At 41.9% G+C, this 24849-nt stretch overlaps 1 protein-coding gene across 1 annotated transcript in view; it reads right to left on the bottom strand.

Moving 5' to 3' along the window:
* Positions 1 to 871: 871 nt before the first annotated feature.
* Positions 872 to 24849, bottom strand: part of CD28 (CD28 molecule) — a 33524-nt gene continuing 9546 nt past the window's right edge. The window contains exons 2-4 of the mRNA XM_010991751.3: positions 13364 to 13720; positions 12988 to 13112; positions 872 to 7489 (exon numbers count right to left, since the gene is read on the bottom strand). Of these exons, the coding sequence (XP_010990053.1) occupies positions 7361 to 7489; positions 12988 to 13112; positions 13364 to 13720 (611 nt within the window). The 3' untranslated portion in view covers positions 872 to 7360. The remainder of the gene's footprint in view (positions 7490 to 12987; positions 13113 to 13363; positions 13721 to 24849) is intronic.

Below are 24849 nucleotides of genomic sequence, written 5' to 3' on the forward strand. Positions count from 1 at the left end.
AGGGTGCAGCGTGGGGGTGAGTTAACAGGGAGAGTAGTCTTGTTCATTACATAGGACACGGGCCGTGCTTTGGCCCTGCCTGCTGTGACTCGAAATTCACTTTGTTTCCTTGGAGATTCAAAGGATTTTATGCCTAGGAAAAAGGAGAAAGAGCAAACAGAACTTGAGAGAAGAGTAACCACAATCCCCAAGATTTGTAGGCTTTTAGCAAGAATGTGCAGGGGACCCTATCTGCTTGAAACAGCTTCTCCTCCTCTTGACTTAGAATTTCCCATTTCTTCTACCAAAGATGACCTTCCCTCAGATGAAGATTCTTCTTCCTTATTCTTCATTGATCCGTATCTTTCTTTCAAAGCAGATTCACCACTCCCAAGAAGCCTTTACATACATCCAAACTGATCCCTCCAGCCGTAAAAGTGCAGATAGTAGGTGGAACTCAAAGACAAGCTGGCAGCTAAAATTGTGACCTGGGTCCAAGCCCAGAGTCAGCAAACTGTGGGCTGAGGCCACCCGCCTTTGAGCAGCCCATGAGCTAAGACCGAGTTTTACATTGTGCATGGGTGGGGTAAAAACCAAACGAATGCTAATATTGTACGATGTGTAAAAGTTACGTAAAATTCAAGCATCCACAAATGAAAGTTGATTGGACACAGATGTGATTGTCTGCTGCTGGTTTTTCCCTACAAGTGCGGAATTGAGTCACTGTGAGAGACCACCTGGTCACAAAGCCTAAAATGCTTATTATCTGATGCTTTCCAGAAAAAAATTTGTCAGTGCCAGATCTAAGATATTAAACGTGTTAGAGATTGGTAAGTAAGAACATCTTAAAGAAATAAATTTCAAGCAAGACAAAGGCTATCAAATAGCCACATTCAGGTCTGAACCCATAATTTATTTTGGAGGAGGGAGGTCATTAAGTCTATTTATTTGTTTGTTATTATTATTAATGGAGGCAATGGGGATTGAACCCAGGACCTCATGCATGCTAAGCATGCCCTCTTACCATTTGAGCTACACCCTCCCATCTCTGACCCTGTAAATTAAGACTAAGTGGTTACCCTGAGGATTAGGGTATTAAAAAAAAAAAAAAGAAGAAGAAGGAATATACAACATCTACACTCTGTACTTGGTAAGTGTGGAGATTAAAATGCTGGGTTACTTGCTACTCGCTGCCGCGAGTTACTCCCCCTTCCTGGCCCACTTCTTAGAGCTGGGCAGGCGCTCATTAAAGAGTGAGTGAGTGAGTGAGTGAGTGAGTGAGTGAGTGAAAGGGAAGGGAGGAGGGAGAAACAGGAAAGAGGTGAGAGGAGAGCTGCATAGGGTTGGGAATGCAAAAGGGACCCCCAGAACAACCTCAGGTTTGTCTACCCTTGTGTAATACATGGCAGGTTCTCAAAAGTTTGCAAAAATGCACGTTGGGAAGCTAACATGTCAAATGCTAAGGGTGTGCCCAGGGGACTAAGAAATGACTCGATAACTGTGGTAACTGTCGTGATGCCCATTCAAGCCCACCTTCTTCCACCCGCTTCCTCAGTCACCGGACACTCATCTGTTTAGTCCAGAGACTAAATTCAGACTTGGAGATTAGCGAGGGGAAGGAAATCGAATCTGAAGCTCGTGAAATAAACAGCACCACTTGTCACTGTTGATCTTTGATGAACTGGCTCTTCTTTCCGTACCGGGGCCCCTTTCTCTTTCTCTCTCTCTCTCTCTCTTCGCTTGCAGGTGACACCCACACATATCCTTCAGAGTTGGCAGAGATGCTCGCTCAGATAACAACGGGAGTTCATACTGCACATTTTCATCGTCGTGTGTCATCATCACCAAGTAAAACCACAACTATAGGAAAACAAAGCTGTTTGCTGCTCTTCTGTCTCAACTGACATTTCCACCAGCTCTCACAACTTGGTCTTTGGAGCCAGAGGAGTGTTTCAGTCTGTCATTGAGACCGCTCTGCCAGTGAAAGTGTAAGTGGACTCCGATCCACTCCTACTCGAAGAGAAATTCACCTTTCTGTGACTTTCTGTCCCCTCAAATTCCCAGCATTCCAAAGCCTTTCATGGAGATGGCGCAGGAACATAAAATAAGGACATGTACTTGGGAAGTGCGCGTTCTGGCCTTCGCGTGGCCTCAATAGCGAGGTCGGCTCAGAACAGATGAAACGTCTTGGATCACTCATGTTTCATCCTTAACATTTTTCAAGCAGGGAGCCCAGTGTCCACACCCTGAAAAGAACAAAAGGCACACTGAGAAAGTGGACTCCATTCTGCTCTGGACGATGTCCTGTGTCTGTCTCTAAGTGCTGAGCACTTGTGAATCTTCAAAGGGAAATACACGTTCCTTGGGGATGCCAAACCAGAGAAAGTTGGGAGGCCCACCCACTCAGGTTCACTCCTAAAGAACCAAATTTCTTCTTAGCACCACTGTTGAAAAGTCGAGAGATAAACAGTGCCTCAGTTAAGGGAGACACCGATGAGGTAACAGACAAGTTTCTGGTATGACTCCCAGACCATCCCATTTGCTTAGAGTAGTGGCCTGGGCCCCCATTATGACAGATCCAGAAATGTCTTTGATTTTCCTCCCTCGTCCATTATCTCTGTTCCAGACAAGATGAGAGAGGAAAAAGTGTTCTGCTTTAAAAGGAATCAATCTGTTTTAACAGACTGGAGGGGTAAACAGTGAATTCAGGGCCGCAGGGAATTACACTATTCACAGAGTTACGTAGTTAGAGCCTGGTGGGAGGTCTGTTAGGTGAAGTCATGAAGTTTGCCTTTTATTTCATTTTGCACTTGAATTTCAAGTTACTGGGACCATTTCACAGAACTAGGTTACACTATTTTCACTAGCCCAGAAAAGGTGTGCTTATTGAGCAGATTTATTTAAGGCCTGATTTTTACAACTTGTCCTTCTCCAGTTGAGTTGGTTTGTCCAAACTCATGAGTGACTAGCTGAGTTCCATCTTTCTTGGAGTAGTAGGTTTTAATTATTTTTATTCAGCTTAATGAGCTCCATTTCAACAAAGAAAACAGTCTGTTTGGAGATGAACTCATTGCATACCTCTGTGACTTCAAGCCACGCTCAAAGCACAATTTGAAATGAGCTGCTACATGAAGTATCAGATGAGCTCTTGTGTCTCTCGTTCAAGGGCCTTTCCCTACCCACAGGATGATAGCAGTGTGTGTGTGTGTGTGTGTGTGTGTGTGATGATTAATATGTCTGATTTGAATTTTCAATTTGCACCAAGTGCCACAATGCTGTTTGTTGTTCTTTTATTTTTAAACTATTTCAAGCCATTAGACTGTTCAGTTATGACAAGAGCTTGACAGGTGACGAAGCTGAAATTGTCTACCCCCAGCATTTCATCCTTGAGCTCTTTTTGAATTACAGCCAGGCAAGGCATTTATAGAATTTGCTAGGGGGAAGAAAAAGAAAGAAAAAAACAGGAAGGAAAAGAAAAGAGCAGCAGTTTAGTAGTAGGATAGGATTTTAACTGAGGGCAACATTTTCAGAAGCCTTAGACTATAGGCATATATAAAACATGGTCAATAATCCGTTAAGAGGGCATTTGGGGACTTCAGTGGGAAATCAACTTAATCTTGACTGTGGCTTATTTAGCGTGACTTTTTAAGATGACTCTAACAGTATTAGTTTTCCTCACTGCACAAACATTTCTAAAATGTAAATGAACTCATATATATCAGGGTTTTTTCACCAGGTTTGGCTATGTATATGTTTTACCTCCTGTCTCACTAATACAATGGATTTTTGAGCTTATTAATAGAAAAGTGGAAAACAGAACTGGCTGTCTTCTTCTTAGAGTGCGATTAGTACATTTAGATTAACCATTAATTCCTAGTCATGTGAAATTTATTCATTCAGTCTATAACTATTTGTTGCATGCTGGGCACTGGAAATATGGCAATAGACAAAGCAGACAAAGTTCTTTCCCTCCTAGAGTTTACATTCAAGTTTGGGGAAACAGACAACGAACAAATAAATTAAAAATCTAGTGTAAGAGATGGTGAGATGTTATAAAAAAAAAAAAAAGGCAAGGAAAGTAGATGGGGCTTGAGGGGGATTTAACTAGGGTAAAAGGTGACACTTGAGTAGGGACCTGAAGGAAATGAGGGAGCAAGCCAGGTAGATATCTGGAGAAGAACTTTCCAGACAGAGGAAACAATATGTGTAAAGGCCCTAAGGTGGGAACATGCCTGTGATGTTTGAGGAGGAATATATCAGAAAGTATGCACTTATAAGAAAGAGAATTCCAGAGCCTCAGATGCCTTTGCAGATACCAAGGCCTGGGTAGTAACATGTCAATAGCAGTGACGACCCTGGTTCTAGGTTCATTGGTCACTGCCACCATCTCCAAACTTCAACATATAGTTAAGTGAACACTTTAGGATCAGTTCTCAGGCCTGCTGTGGTTCCTATCCAGCACTGCAAAAGAATGGGAGGAGGAATCTGATAGCCATTTAACCACCAACATCCCCGTTTAATTAGCCATAAGGACTAGTGGCTCAGTTAGTTAACCTAAGGGATTGATGGAGCCGAGGCTGAAGTTCAGTCTCTCTCATAGGGAATTTACATCACACAGAATGCACACGTAAGCCGAGCCTGATCTCTCAAAGATATAAACCATTGGTCTGATGAGAAATCGTGACTAAAATCGAGCAAACAAAGAAGAAGTGTACTTTGCTTTGAAGTGAAACTAATAATTGAAAGTCTGGATTTTTTTAAAAGCTAAACTGGAGATTTATAAAAAAGATTTGTCCCACTCCTTTTTAAATATCAGGTTGTCTCCAGATTCATTACCAAAAATGAAGCATACCTTCTCTGAGAGACAATATTAAAGCACAAATTTTAAAACCAGTACATGGTAGTTCAGTAATTTTATCACTGAATACACAGAAGATAAATTAACTTGGTCTCTTTAAATTGGCATGCTCAGCCCCAAATAAGTGAGCTCAAAATCAATTAATTATAAGACTCTTACAACAACAGCAGCAAATGGCATTATCTTCTTCATGGTTACCATATCTGAAACTGTAAAAGCATTGCTCCAACCACTGTTTTCAAACCATTCTTGGTTCATACTAATAGTGAAAATGGACTTCCCTACTAACATCTCTACTCTGGTTCTGTTCAGAGTGAGTAAGAAAAAACTAAAGTGTGATTCATCTTCAGCAAACCTATTTTTCCCATCAGAAAATAAAACCATTTATTACCAAAGAGCAGATCTTTCCATTTTTTAATTTATTTATTTTTTTGTCATTGCCCTTTCTAAAAATTCTCCAGCTCTGTTGTTCTCAAATTCAATCTGACAACTTGGATGAATGAACTCTGTGTGCCAAGAGACTGACAACACAGCACACCTGCCAGTATAAATTCAACAGTTTGTCACCCAAGTACTGCTAGGTTTAACCTTCTTTTCATGGACTAGAAGCCTATTTAAAAACCAATCAAAGTTCAGTATATTCTGTCTGGAATTATAAGATTTCTACCCCTCCCCCTGTTACCAAAAAAAAATTTAAAAAGTCTTCTTTATATACAGAAAAGTGAGAGGCAGAATGCTGTACATGTCCTTACAAGCTAAAATATTTTGAAACAGGAAAATGGTGGAATTTAAGAGGCTCTCAAATTTCGTAGCACCTCATTCCTGGGTAGTGGGTTTAAATTTGTGTTACAGTAGTTTCTCTCTTCTCAGTTCATTGCCCAGTTTAATCATTATACATAGTTTATCTATATGACAATAATAATAATAGCTAACATTATATGTCAAGCATGGTACTTTGTGCCAGGGACAAGCCGAAAAATAAGACAAACTAGGGACACATCCTCATGGAAATTATAGCAGAGGGACAGACATTTGTGATCATTATCTTCATTTTATAGTTGAAGAATGAATCTTAGAAAGTCAGTAACCTGCCTGAGGCCAACTAGCAATGGGACTTGAACCAGGTCTATCTGCCTCTGAAACCTGGACTCCTCCAACATTTGAATGAATCAAAGCACTGAACAAATAACAAGGGCAGCAGCAAAGCTGTTCTTCAGGGTCCCCAGACATACTCCAAACTGGAGCAGAAAAATATCCATGGTGTTTCCAGGGTCTGGCCTTGCAGGGTATCTTGAGAACTCTGATGCTGTCTCAAAAGCATCAAATATTTTTCTGTATCAGTGGACCTCCAGGGTCAACAGACAACCAAACCACAGAGTTTTGGAGCTCTGAGCCCTAAAGCACAAAAAGTCCCATAAAGGAGCTCTCACCACAGCTCCTTCTGCCTGCCATCTTCTGGAAAACTTCCACCAGATGCTGGTCATCCCCTCATTACATGGCAAGAATTGCATCATTCCATTCTATTCCCCCTCCTCCAGAAGTACTCATCTCCCATATGCTAGTGAATGCTAACAATCCCCTTTCATGATATCATCACTTCTTCTGCACACATGCTCTCAGCATCCCACTTGAGATCTCCACGCAGACAATAAAGAAACCAACTGTGCAAACCTGAAATACATGGCATGGAAAAGGCCCATCTATGATCAAACAGGAATGAGCTGCTGAATAAATAGCCCTTCATAGGATTCAAATAATTTTGACCTCAAGTGACCTGATTTCCTGACACATTCTTCCTTTGTGCAGGAGGACTACTTTATTCTTTTGAAATCATATCGTGAAGACTACATTGAATTCCCAACACGGGGAGTAAGGAAAGCAAGTTGACCTCCCTAGCTTTGAAGGAATTCCATTGGTCAAAATGACCAAATAGGATCAGAATTCGTCATCAAAAAACATGCCCACATCTTTCCAAACTAAATAGGAACTAAGTGGCTCATTTCATGAGTGAGAGAGTGTTTTAATGGTTTTTAAAATGTTTGTGTCTCACTACCCTCTCCCCCCACTCTAACTTATCCCCACCCTAAACTCCCATTTAACCAAAGGGAATGATTTTCTAGCCTTTCTTCTCCATCTAAAAAGTCTTTTGATATCACACTTCACTTGGCCACAATGTGCAGGTGAATTAGAAAGGAGTGGAATTGGAAGCAGGCTTCAAGGCTAACAGAATCCACTCGATTTTTGGTCTCCATCCTAACCTCTCAATCAAGTCAATAAATAATAAGTTTGAATTTGGGCCATAGCACTACAAAATATAGCCTGTCACACTAATATTCTTTGACTTCATTTCAGAGTCTCAAAATGATGTTATTCAGTCTAGCTGTTCAAGAAGAGTTGGCACTGGTGGCCCAGCAGAGGCCTGAGGTGGCTGGCTGAAGACGAGGCAGTCCTTTCCTATCCAGAGCAGTGGTGTTGAGCAGGTGACGAGGTGCCAGCCGACTTGCATCTGGATAGGCGTCCGTGTCAGGAGCGGTAGGCTGCAAAGTCTCGCGCTGGCGCGTAGGGCTGGTAGTGCCTCCGGGTGGGCCCTGGCCTGCGGGGGGTCATGTTCATGTAGTCACTCTGAAGCATCCTGTTTCTCTTACTCTTCAACTGCAGAAAAGAGAAGTGTCACTGTGAAGGGGGCCGGGGACATGGAGGGAGATGACTAGGGAGGAGTTCTAAGACTGGGGACAACTGCACAGGAGTTCTAAGATTTGGGGGCAACTATTCAAAACATGGACTGTCAAATGAAGCTCAACAAGCCAGAATTCATTGAGCACATTGCACTTAAATCATGACTAATTAAACCTAACTACTTTTGACTCTTCAAAATTAACTTGAAAAGTCTGAATCAAAGAAAGTATTTTCGAGAAATGCACCCGTGTTACTCTCAATGCAGCCATTTGACCTGAATTCCAAAAGCATATCTAATTAACATATCCACTGCAGATGTGTAAATATTCTTGAAGGCTCTTCCTCCTTTGGAAAGGTTAAGTATCCCCAGTGCCACCTTCTTACATTAGTCATTTGCTTAAGAAGCCATTTTTCCATAATTAACAAAAGAGGACCTTCAGCCCTGCAGAGTCATAAGAGTGGAGACCAAATTAATTAGGTATTACAGTTCTAGACAACTAGGTACATTTTATTCCCTTATTTGTGAGTACATTTCCATAAACACAATAGCATCACTCATCTCCATTTCTCAGATTCAACTCCCTCTGGATGAATGTCTACCATCTTTTCCAGATCAATGTGATGGTAAAACTTACATATTTAATGAAAGACCCACAAACATTCTAAAAATAGAAAGTCCTCCAGATGTCTGGACTCAGAATTATCTATAATGAGAAAAAAAATCTATTTCTTGGACATAGAGCTGATGCATAAGTAAATATGTTGGATATGAATGTCCTGAACACCTGAACAAATAAGTAAATGAATGACTGACCTTATTTCCGTGCACTCCTACCCGAGCCCTTCACACCTTCTTTGTCCAAGGGGCATGAGTAAGTGTTACAGAAAGGTTAGGAAAATACTGACCTGCACATCACTAAATACAACTAACACGTTTTCAGGCCTCATCTTTTGAACTCTCAGCAGCATTCTCTATTATCAATTACCCTCTCCTTTCTGAAACACTTCTACTTTGCCTTCTGTGAGATGGTACCCGTTTTCATCCTACCTCTCTGGCCACTCCCTCCCTGCCTTCTTTGTAAGCTCATCCTTCTCTAAGTAGCCATACAGTGTCAGAGTTCCTCGCGGTGTGGTCCTAGGCTTTTTCCCCTACTCACACCGTCGCATCTCCCTAGGCAGACTCACCAACACCCACAGCTTCGATTGCCACCTATTTTACCCGAATTTATATCTCTGGACTAGACCACAAAGGCACTTTAAACTCGATATATCCAAGAAGAACTCAAGATCTTTCCCCAAAGTCTCATCCTCTCCAGCGTTTCTCATCCCACTGAACGACACTACCTTATGTACAGTTGCCCATGCCAGACCTCCTAAGCCTCCTCCTTGACACCTCCAGTTCCCTTGTCCTCTGCCCCAGGGGATATCTGACAATGTCTGAAGACATTTTGAGTTGTTAGCAGCGGGAGGGATGCTACTGGCACCTAGTGAGTAGAGGCCACAGACGCTGCTAAGTATCCCACAGGGCACAGGGCAGCCCCTGACAACAAAGTATTATCCAGCCCAAAATGTCAGTAGTGCCAAGACTGAGAAATCCTGATCTGAAGAGTCTGATCATGAAAAAAAGGGAACGAAAAGGAAGCCATGGATACAAAATATATCACCATATTAGAATGATTATTGTTAGACGGCTTGACTCCTCCTTCTTGCTCATACTCGAAGGTGACCAGTGATTTGAGCCTGGGTGACCAAGAGGATGGTGTTCCATCCATAGATGTAAGGTAAGATGATAGGAGAAGTGGGATTTGAAAGAGGCTATGAATTCAGCTTTGGTCATTTGGGATTGAGACAATGGATGTGTCATGGAGCTGAAAGTAAGAAGAGGACAGCATAAAACAGACATAATTGGGGGAGTCATTTAGAGAGAGGTAGCTATGGAAACCAAGCGGGTAAGGGAAGTCGCCCTTCAAACATCTTGGTTCTACATCCTTTCTACAAATGAAAGGCTAGAGGTCTCTTGGGCATAGGGTTATGGCAGGGCAGGAGTAAGGCAAGGAATTGTCTGCCCCCAAATAAATGTGAAAGGCTGCTCAGCTGATACCCTGGGAGGCATTATAGTATCTACTCAAATTCTGAGGACTTTCCTTGCCAGACTCCCCAGTGACCGTCTTTGCCTCTGGACACCCAAATAAAACTAGGTCTAGAAGAGGGGCCCCCATAATGAAGATATCTTGACTCTGAGGTTCTCTGGGTTGCACCAAGATTATGAAAGATCTGTTGCACTAAGCTCTCATACTTATTCTCACGCTGTTATCAGATAGCAGATTTAGTCATTATCACCCTAACTGTAAACACAGCAGTGGGATTGAAATGACACATGCATGGCTGGGAACAGTATACAGAACCCACAGTGTCCATGTGCACCTAGCATATGCACTTACGTGTGCAGAGCACTCACCTTATGTCTGTGTGACTAAGTCATTTAGCCCTTCGCCATTCACTGTCTGCTAAAGATGTGTGATTTCAGGACCACTCCTCCCTTTTCTGTCCCTCTACCCTCGTCCTTACCCACTTGTTTCTTGGAAGCAGCAGCAAGACATAGGCAATTCACTCAAAGCCATGGCCCTCAAAACTACACTGGATTTAAAGGCAGATACTACCGCGCACACAATTTCTATATTCCCCACAGTGTGACTTAGAGTGGAGAAAACTGTGCTTTTTAAAAGGCTCCATTAGACTAAGAAAGAGAACAGGTTTACCAGCTCAGCAAAGTGAATGGAGGATTGAGTGAGAGTAACAGGTGCTGGTCTGTGGCCACCTGGCAGAGGGGAGCTCTTTATTTATTCAAATGTCAGTAGCAGGTCAAGAACTGAGATGGAATCTGCAGCTGCTCCCAGAAGCCCACTCAGCCTAGAATTGCCTACAACAGCACGTCACAAGCCCTCAGGAAGTTCCGGAAAACAGCAGCTTACACCAAGGCACAGTGCAGACCAGCCAAAAATATGATCCCAGAAAAGTACCCAGAAAATGGCTAAACACTAGTGGTCCCTAGTGGCCGGGCTACCTAGCTCAGCAACGTGCTGGTAGCTTAAACAGTAACAGCATTGGGAAAAGATGAGCCCAGGTTAAAAATGCTGTGTTAGTCTATGAAATATACGTATATATTTGTTTCACACCCTTTTGGTCAGAGAGTACAAAGACCTATGCTTGAGATGCAAATAAAGGGTATTTCTTATTGGGTGACCTAATTAACCACAAGAAGCCACAGAAGACAAAGTACGCCAAGCACTGGGACTTCCCAATTTTCAGGGAGCCTGTGAGACAGAGTAAGACCAAAATAAGTTTTCCCGAGACAAAGCAAAATGAGCATCACTAGGAATTAGCAATGCTGCCAAAGAAAAACATATAGCATTTATGATGTTTCCAAATTGAAAATAAACTTAAAAAAAAAACCTCATTGAGAATGAGAAGCTACTTTGATCCCTTTGGGTAATTCGAGCCACTTAGCAGATTATAGCCTGGTTATAGTAACTGATATCCTAGGGTATATTTACAGTAAGTTTTAAATGGTGAGCAGTACCCTTCTGGCCACTGAAAGCTAAAACAGTTCCCAAAACTACTTCCCGCCAAGCTAGTAAAGGACGTTGACCCAGGTCAGTGTAATATTGGGGAGCATCTGTCCTGGAAACGTACCCAAAAGGGCACTCCACCTGGCTTTTAAATTAAGAAGTTGAGATTCCCAAGGGGATCAAGATAAAAAGAAGAACTGAGATTTTAAATTCTAATATTATTGGAAAACTTTCCAGAGGCTCAAAGTTGGATGGTCACTTGGACGAAGACACCAAGATCCAAAAAGATGAAGAGACTCAACCAACATCAGAGGAAGAACTTAGGCGACATTGCACTACATAAAAGGTCCCCATCAGGGCTGGGCAGCTTGCAGAAGGCAAGGCAGGCAAATTCTCAAGATGTATCTGGTATAATGGATTTCCAGGAACAAGCACCTGACAAACGTGGTTACAGAGTTTGTTGGAGGTAACTTTAGGCAACAAGTAGCCTGCCAAATGTCCATCTGCCCTGTAGAGTCTTCTGAAACGGGAAACGCATGTGGGGAACAAGCAAGAGGAAAACTTGGGCAATAGGCCAACAAGAGTTTAAAAGGATGCCAAGCTGAATCTATCACTGGCATGACTGTGAAGCCAGGGCTGCCCTCCTCCTCCACTCCCACCCTGTCCAGCACCAAGGCTATAGCAAACAGGATGGCTTCAACACGGCACAGCTTCCAGAAAACACTGATCCATGTATAAATTAGTTAAATGTAAAGAGTACGCCTTAAAGATGAGTATTATACTTCAGGCATGTTCATTTCAGTCCTTACTTTGGCCTCTATGGGGTTACCCATTCATAAGCGTTCTTTAAGAGCTTAACTAAATAAATGCACATAATACCAGACAGACGGTGAATATCAAGAGAAATGGTCCTGAGGTGGGGGATATAGCATGAGGGAGGTCCCGGGTTCAATCCCCTGTACTGCCATTAAGAACATTAAAAAGTAAATAAAAATAAAGATTAAAAGAATTTTTTTTAAAAAAAATAGAAATAGTCCTTTATCCTTGAGGAGCATATATTTCTTGTTGAGGAAATGGTTCATACATGCATCTAACTGCTAGAAAAATATTCAAAGACAATATGGAGTCAATGGAAGTATTCTGTACCACACTGTTTACGCGAGAACAGGAAGTTTCTGAGTAAGTGAAAGGTCCTTGATTAGGAGGTCCCCTCCTCGTGGTACATATGGTTACAATATGTGTTCAACTGAGGCCAAAACTTCAACGTTGAAAAAGGTAGAGAAAAATACACCAGGTTTACTGCATGAATGTTTGCAAAAGTCTGTAAACTCCAATTCAGTGGTAAGAGCTCAGAAAAGTCTAACTCCCATTGTAGTTTCATAATGACAGCACCGTACTTGGCCTCACAAAATTCAACTGCTTCAGAAGAGATAAAAATATGACTCAGATAAACAGACCTCGTTTCTTTGCAGGTTTGAATGCATAATTTCAGTAGTCAAATTTCTCATGATTTTTGACCCTGAACCAAATTTGTCATTGGCTTCAGTTGCTTAGATTCCCAAGTTTTTTAGATTTTCATACATTTGTATATATTATTTTATATGTCATAATGACATTGCAAAATGGGGACAAGAAAGGTCATTTTCTTCCCTAATTTATCATCCACCCCAATTTTTACCTGTTTTAGCTTCTTACTCTGCCTGGCCAACCAATCAGTGCCTTCTAGAACCTAGAACTCACATCGGATTTTTATCTCAGATAAAGTCAGATAGGCTAAAAGAGAACCCAGCAGGGACAAATCTAGCAGGGACAACAAAAATAATCCACAATAGGCAAAATTCTTGAATATATCCAGATTGCACACGCAGTAGGAGAGTTACATGAAAGCAGTGCGGCTTCCCTTACCCAGCAGTTACAAAGAGCCACTGATGCCAGCAAGCTGTAGAAAGCTAGGATGCTGGCTACCACCACCAGTGCCCAAAATGGCTTAGAAGACTCAGGAGACCAGGGAGCTGGACAAAGATGTTTCTCTGAAAAACAGAACAGAGTAGATTAAATGATATGGGAATGGCACTTGAGTACTTTTCCTTCCTTCTTCCCAGGGAAGAATTGGAGAGGAATTGATATATGCAAAATATCACTAGCTTAAAATGTACAGACTTCCTCATTGGTGTATTCTCTTTGGGCATTATCCAACCCCACCACTGATCATGACCTAGTCTTTACGACTGCAGTTGAAAACCACTACTGGAGAGAGGACGCTGGTTGAGCTATACATTACCTTTCACGTGGATAATGGTCCCGTTACTCTTCTCATTGTCTATGTAAGGCGGAGGATACATGACCTCGATCTTGCAGAAGTAAATATCTGTTTGGTTAACGTACAAATCTCGGAGGTAGAATGTCACTGTTTCGTTGCCCAGTTTCCCATTGCAGTTGAATCCCGTACTTGAGTGAAACTGAAGCTGATAGGAGTAATTTCCACTCACAACACAGACTTCCACAGCACTATCGGCTCCCTTATAAAGAGATGCCCGGAACTCCTTTGAGAAGAGGTTGTAGGTGTACTTGCAGCTAAGGTTGACCTCGTTGTTGTTCACCACAAGCATGGGCGATTGCTTCACCAAAATCTTGTTTTCTGGAGGGGGAAAAGATCATCTGCTTAGAACAAGAGTATAAGGACTTTTCCCCCCTGAAATCAAGATCTATTAACTAACAAAATAAACAGATCTCCAGCAAAGACTTTCTCTTGGCAGATGAAGATGCAGGAGCTCTTTGAGAGATAATTATACTGAGAGTTTACATTTTGATCTTATTTTTATCCACCTTTGAAGGAAACAATGGAGCATGTTTTCACTTGGAAGGCAGAATGTGGCCTTCTATTGGCCCTGAACACCACAGCTATGCATCTGGAATTTTGAAGTCTGCACTGAGATTTCTAAGGTGTCCTAAGATGTACAATTAATCATGCTTAATTGTATTAATTTCCTAATTGAGTGGTTTACTTGGGAATATGGCTTTTAACACCTGACATAGATAGATTTGTTATTTTAAGTTGTAATTCAGCCTTTTGTGAAGGAATTAACATGTTGTGAAACATTTTGAACTTGTTTATTGGCCATTCCAAGAGTAAGATAAAGAAGTAAGAAAAAATGTAACCCAAAGAATTTAATTTTTCTTCCATAGCAAATTCTGAGAAAAGCCTCCTCAAGAAATTTACATATTTGTCTCTTTAAATCACAGAAGAAGGAAGAGGCCCAAGAAGCTCACAGGAGTTCTCTCGCTAGTCCATCTTCTACCTTTATGCTATCCCAGTAAACGATCGAAGACCCTGGTGATGAGCTAGTCCAGTCTCTTCACTTTTAAAGCAAAGAAGCTGAAGCAAGGCTATAAAATATCTGGGGGAGGAGAACACATCTGTTCCATCTTGATTCCCACTATATCCCCGTTGCCTAACATATGATAATATATTCCCTTTTTACTTTTCTAGTGACCGTATGAGGTCTAGAAACATTAGATGATTTGTCTAATATCACTGAGCAGATTGTGAGCAAAGCTAGGACTAAAACCTAAGTAAACTACAACCACCTGGGAAATAGACCACTTAAGCACTGAGAATCAACTCTGCAACCAAGACTCTCCAAAATTTCTCTAAGCAATAAATCACTTTGTGTCTTGTCTTTGATTCAAAATTCTATACAAACAAAAGATATTTTTGCTATCATTTGGGGGTCTTCTAATAATTTTCTACCTGTTTGCATTTTTTAAGCAAAAGTTATTTGAAACAACACCCCCACATACCCATACTGAAGAGTCAAATAGAATAGTCTACTAAAATGAAATTTATAATTTCACCTGGATCTGAATCCATGTACTCAGGTATTTTGTTTTTGAAAAAGGAGCACCTCATAGAACTAAAGAACTAATAGCTTTTCATCTCCTACGCAGTTCTCAGCCCTAGCGGTACGTCAAGAACCAATGCCTGGTCCCATTCCCAGAAATTCTGATTTAACTGGTCTATGCTGGGGGGGAGAGGGGTCGATTCTTCTCGTTTTTTTCGTAACAACTTACTGAGATATCATTTATGTACCACAGATTTCACCTTTCTTTTTTTTAAAGATCACTCTCAAAGTATACAATTCAGTGGGTTTTTATTATACTCAAAGTTGTGAATGGATCACCACTCTGTGATTTCAGAATATTTTACTATCCCCCCAAAAGAAATCCCATGCCCACTGGCAACTACTCCCCATTCCTTCTTTTCTCCAGCCCCTGGCAATCACTAATCTGTTTTCTATCTCTAGAGATTTGTCTATTTTGGACATTTCATATAAGTGGGATCATACAACCTGTGGCTTTTGCGTCTAGCTTCACTCACTTAGCATAATGTTTTCAAGGGTCATCTATGCTGGTAACATGTATCAGGACTTCACTCCCTTCATGGCCAAATGATGTCCCATCACATGGATAGACCACATTTTTTGGTTTTTCCATTCATCAGTTGCTTCCACGTTTTGGATGGTATGAATAATGCTGCTATGCACAGGGAACTATGTTCAATATCTTGTAATAACCTTTGATGAAAAAAATATGAAAATGAATATATGTATGTGGATGCATGACTGGGCCATTGTGCTGTACAGCAGAAATTGACACATTATAATTGACTGTACTTCAATAAAAAAATAATTTTTAGAAATAATAATGCTACTATGAACATTCATGTACAAGTTTTTGGGTGGATGAATGTTTTCAATTCTGTTGGGTATATGCCAGGAGTGGAATTGCTGGGTCATTATGGTAACTCTATATTTAACTTTCTGAGGAACTGACAAACTTTTTCTAAGGCAACTGCACTATTTTACACTCCCACCAGCAGGTTCCAATTTCTCCACATCCTTGCCAACACTTGTTATTGTCCATCTTTTTTATTACAGCCATCCTAGAGTTATGAAGTGGTATCTCACTGTGGTTCGATTTGCATTTCCCTAATGACTAATGACGTTGTGCATTTTTTTCCTGTGCTTATGAGCCATTTGTATATCTGTTTTAGAGCAATGTCTAGTCAGATCATTGGCCCACTTAACTAGGTTGTCTTGTTAGTGTTATCAGTTTCTTTACATATTTTTTATATAATTCCTTATCAAGATATGTGATTTGCAAACATTTTCTCCTATTCTGTAGGTCATCTTTGGTATTATTTTAAAAACTCCCCCAGGTGATTCTAATACTCCGTCAGGGTTGAAAACCACTATAGCCTAACAGATTTCACAAGCTGACAGCATATTAGAATCACCTCTAAAAACCGTTGATTCCCAGGCCAGTTAAATCAGAATCTCTGGGTGTAGGACCCAGATATCAGTGCTCTTAAAGCTTCTCAGAAGATTCTAATTTGCAGTCAAGTTTGAGAACCAGTGGCTTAACAGTTGAAACTGATTTCTTATCCTCAATTCATAGGCCTCCACAGGCTTTTCCAACGTCATTTCCTCAAAGCCCTCCCAGCTAGCCAGGTTATTTAAGGCAGCCTCCCAGGGCCACGCTGTGAGTGTGCCTCTCTCTGTCCTTGGCTCACTGACTCCATGGCCTGCAGTGTCTCTCCCTTCGCCTGTCTCAGAGCGCTTTCTCTCTGTATCACTCATCTGCTGTTGGTTGGGGGTCTATATTTTGAGCATTTCTTGTTTCATAGGCTTCAACTTGTTTAGCTTTTGATTTGTGTGCATTTCCTCTGCACCCCTAGTTTCCAAGTCTCTTCTGAGCAAGGATGATGTGTTGTGCTTCTTTGTGTAATACTGTGTGAACAAAGGATCTCATCAAATGATCAATAAGTGAAAGATGGTAATCTGACTGTATCATTTTTGGCAGCAGCTAGCTCTGCCTACCATCTCCTTAAGTCTTGGTTTAAAATTCAGATCTCCACAACTTCAGCTTCATTTATTATTCAACAGATAATCTCTAAAAGCACTGAAAAGAAAACATGTGAAAAATCAGAAAGCTGAGCATGTCTTGATAGGGAAATCCAACTCACTTTTTGGTTTGTTTTGTTTTTCTTGGCCTTTTTCTTTGTTTACTTAGAATCACTGGGCCGGCTCTGATTGGAAGAACCAACCCCAGCAAGAAAGGCCAGCACCCCTCCTCCTTTCCATGTTAGGTACCTGTACTTCCGCTTACTGAGCCATCCAGGAAGGGTGTTTCTGTTACTAATTACTTGAATTCTGTTCTCATGGGCATTCACATTTTTTCTAATCCTCCTTTGAGAGCTGATATAAGAAAAAAAGTTGAGAATAGGATTTCTTTGTAGGGATTAAAAAAGAGGGAAGGGGGAAGCATGGGCAAGGAAACTGAATAAGGCTGGAGAGAAATCCTGCAGGGTCCCCAGCTTGGCTTCCTGCTCCCAGCACCCACAGCGACATGGAGAGGGAGGAAGTTCAAGCATCTATACTCCAATAGTTTCCTCAGGACATCTTGTATAACTTGGGGTGTGACACCTTCCCAAAAAAAGCACATAGGAGAGAGAGATTGATTTTCCAAAGATGAGCAGGGCTCAGTTTCTATCCCCGGGCAACTCACAACCTGGTGAAGAAAGATATATAAACAGACAGCTACTTTAGAAAGAATGGTACACTGATCTACACGTGTTTCTGGGGGCAGGTGGAAAGCCAGCTGAGGAGTTCTGGAGGAGGTGACTGCTGACCTGAGTCTTATAAGGACTATGTGTATATTGACTCAACAAGTTTTTATTCAGGAAAAGTTATCCTAGCTAATATGAGTCTTTGTGTTTGGGGGCACAGTGATCTAGGAGGATGTTTTTTGGGGGTAGGGGAAAGCTAGGGGACTGTGGGGAAGATAAAACAAAGAGAAAAAAAAGAATAGTCTAGGCAGAGCAGATGAGGAGGGAAGAAAGAGTTTGGCAGGTGCAGGGAATTACAACTACTTCAATTTGCTGGACCTGAGTTGTAAAATATAGGATTGGCAAAGCAAGCATGGTTCATAGCTTGGGCTCCATCCTGCAGGTAATGAGGGCCTCCTGAAGGACTTCAAGCAAGAATGTAGAAGAGAAATCTGAAGGGCGCAAGAGTGAAGCATGGAGACCAGCTAGGAGGCAATGGCAGTAGTCTAGGCAAGAGGTGATGAGGGACTGAACTACAGCTAGAATGAAGTGGGTGAAATATTTACAGGTTACAGTGGGCCAGTCTCAGCACTGGCTTAGGTGTGGTGAGTGAGGGAGTTAAAGATGCTGTCCTCAGCCACGCAGACCAACCAGTAAGTAACCCTGTTCGCCTCTTGCCTACATCTTGTCTTTGTTTATTACGTGACCAAAACAGACAGCTCAGAAGCCGAGGTGAAGTTTGGACACGTGGGCTGTGACGAGGACATTCTTCCAGCCTCAGGGATCACTGCAAAGAAAATGAGGAAGTACCTCGAAGGTTCCTGGTCACACAGCTGACTCCCGGGAGCTTAGTCAGCCTTTGCTCTTCTCCAGAAGGGAGAAACAGTGGTCTTCCTCCCCTGAAATGATTTTCCTTCACAACGCGTAATATAATGAGATAAGTGGGAGATGGGTTTTCCTTCTGTTCCTCATGGGGCCTCCAGATTCAAGCCTCAGTTTTGTTAAAACTGGTCAGGTTTTTCCTGAGTCCATCCCACCTCTGTATGGCAAAGTGAGAAACTTCTTAGGGAAGATCAACCCATGATCCCAATGTCTAAGCTGGCTGTTCCATAGTCAGTATACTCCTCAGTGAGGGCTTATCCAACAATTGAGCATGGAAAGAAAAAGTCCCTTCTTGGCTGACCTTTTGTATTACTACATTGCTGGGAAAGAGGTTGAAAAATATTGGTTACATAGCCATTTGAGGAAAAAGAGATGCCCAGTTTATCTGTTGATGTTTACTTGCCCCCCTCTTCCATGTCAACACAGAGCATTTTAAAATTAGGTGCTGTGCTTGAAGTAGTTCACTTAGTGTGTGGCAACAGCCTCCTAGCTCAGGGTTCAACCTGAGTTCAGGATTGGCTAACAGAACCTCTTGTTTGTCAACATGTGTATCCTTACAGCGCTTGGTCCCACCTTGGTTCGTGCCAATCTTTCAGAGAAGCCTAAGTGGGAAACCATTTCACAGGACTTCAAAACCTACATCTGCCTTAGAAAGACACTAAAGGAAGAAAATTCACTTTAGGGGGTAGAAATGGTAACCAGCTGCTCTAAGTGACGTTGAATATACATGATCATTATGACTTCCAGCAGACAGGATAATTCTGATTCCTCTTATGTTTTCTTGAAATGGAGCATGTTTGAAAACGCACACCCCTTACTCTGAGAGTGAAGTAATAGCGTGGATCAGTCCAAGCAACCAATAACCAGAACATCACGTGACAATTGGCTTTGATATGTATTTTGGTTTTCTGAGTTTCAGGGAATCCGCAATACTTCAAATAATTTAAGGACATACTGTAAAATTGAAGGGTATATCTAGCCTCGGAAGAAGAAACTAGAGAAAGATTTAGCTTCCTCATACTAAATTGATTCGTTTTGCTTTCCAGTTAGTTCCCTTCTCAAGTTAATTTTGTCTTGGCCAACTTACCTTTTTCCCTTTAAATATTTGGTCTTCCCTCTTGTGAGTAGTTAGGCAAAGTCTACCTAGGTCCAACCTACTGAGCTAAATAAAAGAGAGACACTGTCAATCTATCAATTGTATTTGCTTCTGGTACTAAAAGATTGCCTTGACTGACATTTCTCTAATTGAATTGACAAGTTGTTTTGATGATGAATTTAGTGCTTTGCTTTTCAAAGCCTTTCCTAGCAGCTACACCAGCTAAAGGTGTGGAGACAGGAAGCAGTAACCTCAAACCTCTTTCCCTCACAACTCCTCCTTGACAACGGGCAACATGAAGAGTAAGCTTGGAGGTGAGAAGGTACTTATCTGCTGCTTCTGAGCAAGGCAGGGAGAGCTGAAAGATTTCCCACAGATAATCTGTGAATTTTGTGATATAGTTGACTTCTGGAAAATTGAAAGTTGCTTGTGCTTCCATGAGAAAGGGGGAAGGGGGGTTCGGTTACTCTCCTCCCCCCAAAAAACTTTTCCTTTTGCCTGTTGTAAGTGGGTCAGTTACTAAAACAATAAACAAGCCAACTCCCTGCACAGGTGGGGAGGATAACCATCTCTAAGGCGTGGCTCCAAACACCAGAGAAGGAACCCTGACCCTACAAGGACACTCCCCACCAGCTCACTTAATACTTCGATTCCAAAATAAGGTGAAGCCTAAAATGCAGTGTGGAAAATACATTGACTTACATTAGTAACTATGATCTACACTCACAGGGCTACAAGGTGCTTTCTCCAATTTTCTCTCATATGAACCTCACATTAACCTGTGAAGTTAATAAGCAGGACAGTCATTTTTATGCCCATTTTACAGAGAAGGAAACTGGGGTCAAAGAGGTCTAATTCTTGCCCAAGTTTACAGAACAAGTAAGGGGCCCTTAGGACTTGGCTCATGCCTCATGCTTCGAATCTATTGTTCTTTTCCCCCTACCAGGTTGCATCAAAAATTCAACATAATTTCAGTGATTATTTCTTGACCTTCTCAAAGTTGGACTTGATAGTTGGATGGTACTAAAAGCGAGAGTTAGGGAGGAGAATACCACTGAGTAGAGGAGTAAATGGAGAGGGAAGAGGACAAGACCAAGATACATTTTGGTTTCTACCCCTCTGTTGCTGGAGTACCATCCTGCAGAAAGTGCTCAGCTGGAAGGAAAGGTGAAGATGCTTTCAGCCAACCCCTTATTTCACAGAAGAGGCAACTGAAAACCAAAGAAGTAAATGGCTTTCTAAACACACAGTGAAAGAGCTAAGATGTAATTTATTCTCGGAGTCATGTTTTAAATCATGAATGAATAATTTTGTACCTTCAACAAGATTGACTTGATTTCATGGTCATATTTAGAAAAATCTGTCTCCCAACTTGCTTTGTCTCTACACAAAAGATTTTGCTTACAGTTTCAGAGACTTCCTGAAGGTCATAGGCGGATCCCAGACAAGGCCTGCAGATGCTACAGTGACATGAAATACCTCTTATAAGTTATTTCAGACCCACAAGCAATAGTTATACCATCGCAGCACTTCCATTTCAGCTTGCCCGCATGTCCAAAAGGATCTGAACATAAACATCAGTCAATACATAAAGTCACTTCCGGTCTAAACCTCACAGGCAAATCCTTAACCCCAGGACCTTTGTGAATTACATTTATTTGTCATGTTTAATTTATGATATTTCATTTTGCTTGTCTATGTTATCGCACCACAGAGAGATAAAATGGCATGTAGTGGCTGGTGAACCAGAGAGTGGAATACACAGCACTGAAGACTGAAGTCTGCATTCCTTAGCTGGAGTTAAGGAAGCACTAAAAAAAAGGTGGAATACCTGTTTATCTAGCAATATGATTTTCCTTCAGAACCTCTTAAGAACTTTATTGGGTTCCATCCACCACACATCACAATCAGAGTTCCTTCTGCAGTTTGAAAACCAGGTTGTAAAGATCCTAATCATGTTGTTTCCTTTTTTAAATTCTGACTGAACAGAATTTTACATGTTAGGCAGGAACCAAAGAAAATGAAAGCTTTCTATTTTCATCCATCTTGCCCTGTGATGTTTGTGAACATATTGTGACGGTGAGGCTGGTTTCCCTGGCACAGAAGAACACTTCCCTCCTGACCACAGAGCTGGTGAAGTTACCGTAACTTTCCTCTGAGCACATTTCCTGTTCAGGCCCAGGTTACCCTTCAACACGTGGCCATCTGACCACTTAACTCCTTTTTCAGGCTCCATAAGGGGCAGGCTGTCCACAGGCCAATCCAGTGTTTGCTCAGGAACTTGTGAGACAAACCGTGCTTTCTGGGAGGATCAGGAGATTCAAGCATCTGTGGCTCTGGTAACCCTAGCTGGTGGCTTGGCCTCATACAGATGTAAGAAAGAGGAACACAAAACACCCATAGACCACAGCATCTTTCACCATCCTCCTCAGTGAATACAAAGATAAAAACAAAGCTATCACACTTTGAATGGCTCCAGACTCTCTGAAACTCATGGTAAAATGGATGGGGGAGAAAAAATAATTTGGACTACATTCTCAAAAGAACTTTGTGGTCATTTCATCTAGTCTTCTGTTGACGTCATCTTGAAATGCTTCTCATTTTCACCAGGAAAAGAGATTTAAGGGAAACCTCTCAAAAAAAAAAAAAAAAAAAAAGGGCTTTGAAAAACCATGGTCTCTATACAAATATGTTGTCTCATTCAGGATCTTAGCAGAAAACAGGTGCGCACTCAGAACCTGGGTGATAGGAGAAGAGTCTATTTATTGAAAGGCTGTTGGCAAAGGTTTGGAGCCACAAGGGGCAGTACTAGGATGTGTGGCTCATAGCAGCAGAATTCTGACCACCCTTACATCGCAAGGGGAGGGTGAGGCTCCCAGAATCAGAAAGAAAGAGAGTTGGAGTCCGCCATGACAGAAGCAATGACTTCTGTAGAGAAAAATATCAGGCCCAGCAGCCAGCCCCGCCCAAGACTGTGTATGCACAACTACCAAGTTATATCAAGCACCTCAGCTCTTATCAATAGACAGTGTGATTTTTAAACAAAATCTAAAGAGACCTTAGTTCAAACTAATGGTGCAAATGATGTACAGATGATTATAGAAATAGAAGCTGCTATTGGCCAGAGTCCCAGCGCCACCTGTAACCTTGCCCTGTGTTTCTACGCAGGCAGACACTGTAGTGTAGACAACAATTGTCCTTAGCCTTTTAAAAACTTGTTGTGCTCCAGGCAACTGTCAGAAAGTAACTCAGAGGTCAGATAGTTCAGTAGCAAAAAGTCCCATCCAAGCACCTAGACTTAAGGCATTAATTCTTGAGAGAGAAAAATTATCAATACGATCAATGAAAACCCTCTGAAAAGAAATTTTGATGTGTCAGAAAATTGTTCTTTGGTATTTTGACTTCTGCCTCTACAAAGTCAATCATTCAGTGAAGAAATAATGGGACCTAAAGTACTAGGTGCCTGGGAGGTGGGAAGATGTAAAGGATACAGCCACTTCCTTCTAGGAGAAACCCTAAGGCAGGTTCACAATTAGCTACACTCCAAAGCCACGTATGGAGTGTGAGCGCTACAGAGGGTCACTGACGGGCACACAGAAGAGCCCTTGTTTCCAGACAAGATGGTTCTGGAGGCTTTTGTGCAGAGTGGTCTCTAGCTGGACCATGAAGTATGGGGCAGATTTAGACAGGCTAAAGTGAAGGAAGTGACCTTTAGTGTAAGGGTTTATGGGGGACAAGCAGAGCATTCTATTTTCATGGGGGGGGGGGGACACTCAGGGGGCAGTAGGTGAAGATGGCTGATACCAATCATGGAGAGCCTTTAACGCCAAGAAAAGACACAAGGATTTTACTAGAAAGGCAATGGGAGATGATGAAAACATCTGAGGTGAGGATGGGGTGGGAAGTGTCACTTGAAGGTCAGCGCAGCAGTGCAGGGCATGTTGGCTTGCAGTGAGGACAGGGCTGAAGCCGGTCGGGAGGCTGAGTGATACCATCGACGTGAGCTTCCAGGGCTCGAGCTGTGGAGGTAGCCGCTGGGAGAGAAGGGGTGGACAAGGGGTGGACAAGGTGTCAGTGCTGGGTTACGCTTGGTGACGGCGAACAGGAACCAGAAATGACGTGGAGTTTATGGATGGGGGAGGGCCCGTCGACCAAGTTGGCTAAGTGAAGAGAGGAGATCTGTTTAGGAGAAACGCTGCTGGGGGTTAGATGTGTTGGGCTTGAGGGGCAGCAAGGCGTCCTGGAGGAGAGGTCTGGGAGTTTGATGAGTCAGACTGGGGCTCAAGAATGCAGGAGTACATTGGGATGTCATCTGTATTAGGATGATAGTTATTAATAAACTTGATTGAATTAAAAAAAAAAACTGCTGCCTGTACTGTAATCCGTCCCTATCACTCAGAGACAACACCCAGCTATGCAGGGTGTGAACACTCTAGGACCGAATCTTCCCAAACACAAACACAAACTTGGGTGTGATGTGACCCAGTCTCTACCATTCAAACATCTGCAGTGTCCTCTCAGCAACTAATGCTGGGAGGACCATCTAAGAGGACAACATGGCAGAGCCCCTTGAGTTCTATGAGAGAGGTACCTATGCCAAAAGCCGTCAAATCTGATCCAAAAATCAAATTTTATTACCCTGAAATGTTGCCTATAGTTCAGAGAGTAGGTAACTGGGGCTTTACAGCTTTCTACATAAATATTATGGCAGTAATTCAGTTAACAGAAAGAAATCCCACAGGTAGCAAGGGACATCCTATATTGATACATTGTTCTAAATACATATTTTAATCCAGTAACCATATTTGGGAACTATATTTTCCTCCTGAGCCATCATCATTCTAAGCCCTCATTCAAAACAACTCTGTAAAGAAGATGACAATACAATTTCCTGTCTGTTTCATTCTTCCTAATTTTTACACCTGTGAGAAGTCTGCTCAGAGCCACCTTGGTACACTGAGAATCTTCTAGGTAAGTGCCATGGCCTAGAAGTCTGAAAATAATTACTGTGTTGAACCCTAATATTACATAGAAAGATAGGGGAGAGCAAAATCAATATTGTCCCCCAAAGCCTTACTGCCATTTCTAAGCATACTAGCATCTAAGATCAGGTTCACAATCTCTCCAAGCAATTTCCAAGATGGCTGGTTGCAATTCTTGTATTTTCTCTATCAGATCGTAA

The sequence above is a fragment of the Camelus dromedarius genome, chromosome 4, assembly GCF_036321535.1.
Source record: "Camelus dromedarius isolate mCamDro1 chromosome 4, mCamDro1.pat, whole genome shotgun sequence".
In the NCBI taxonomy this organism is placed as follows: Eukaryota; Metazoa; Chordata; class Mammalia; order Artiodactyla; family Camelidae; genus Camelus; species Camelus dromedarius.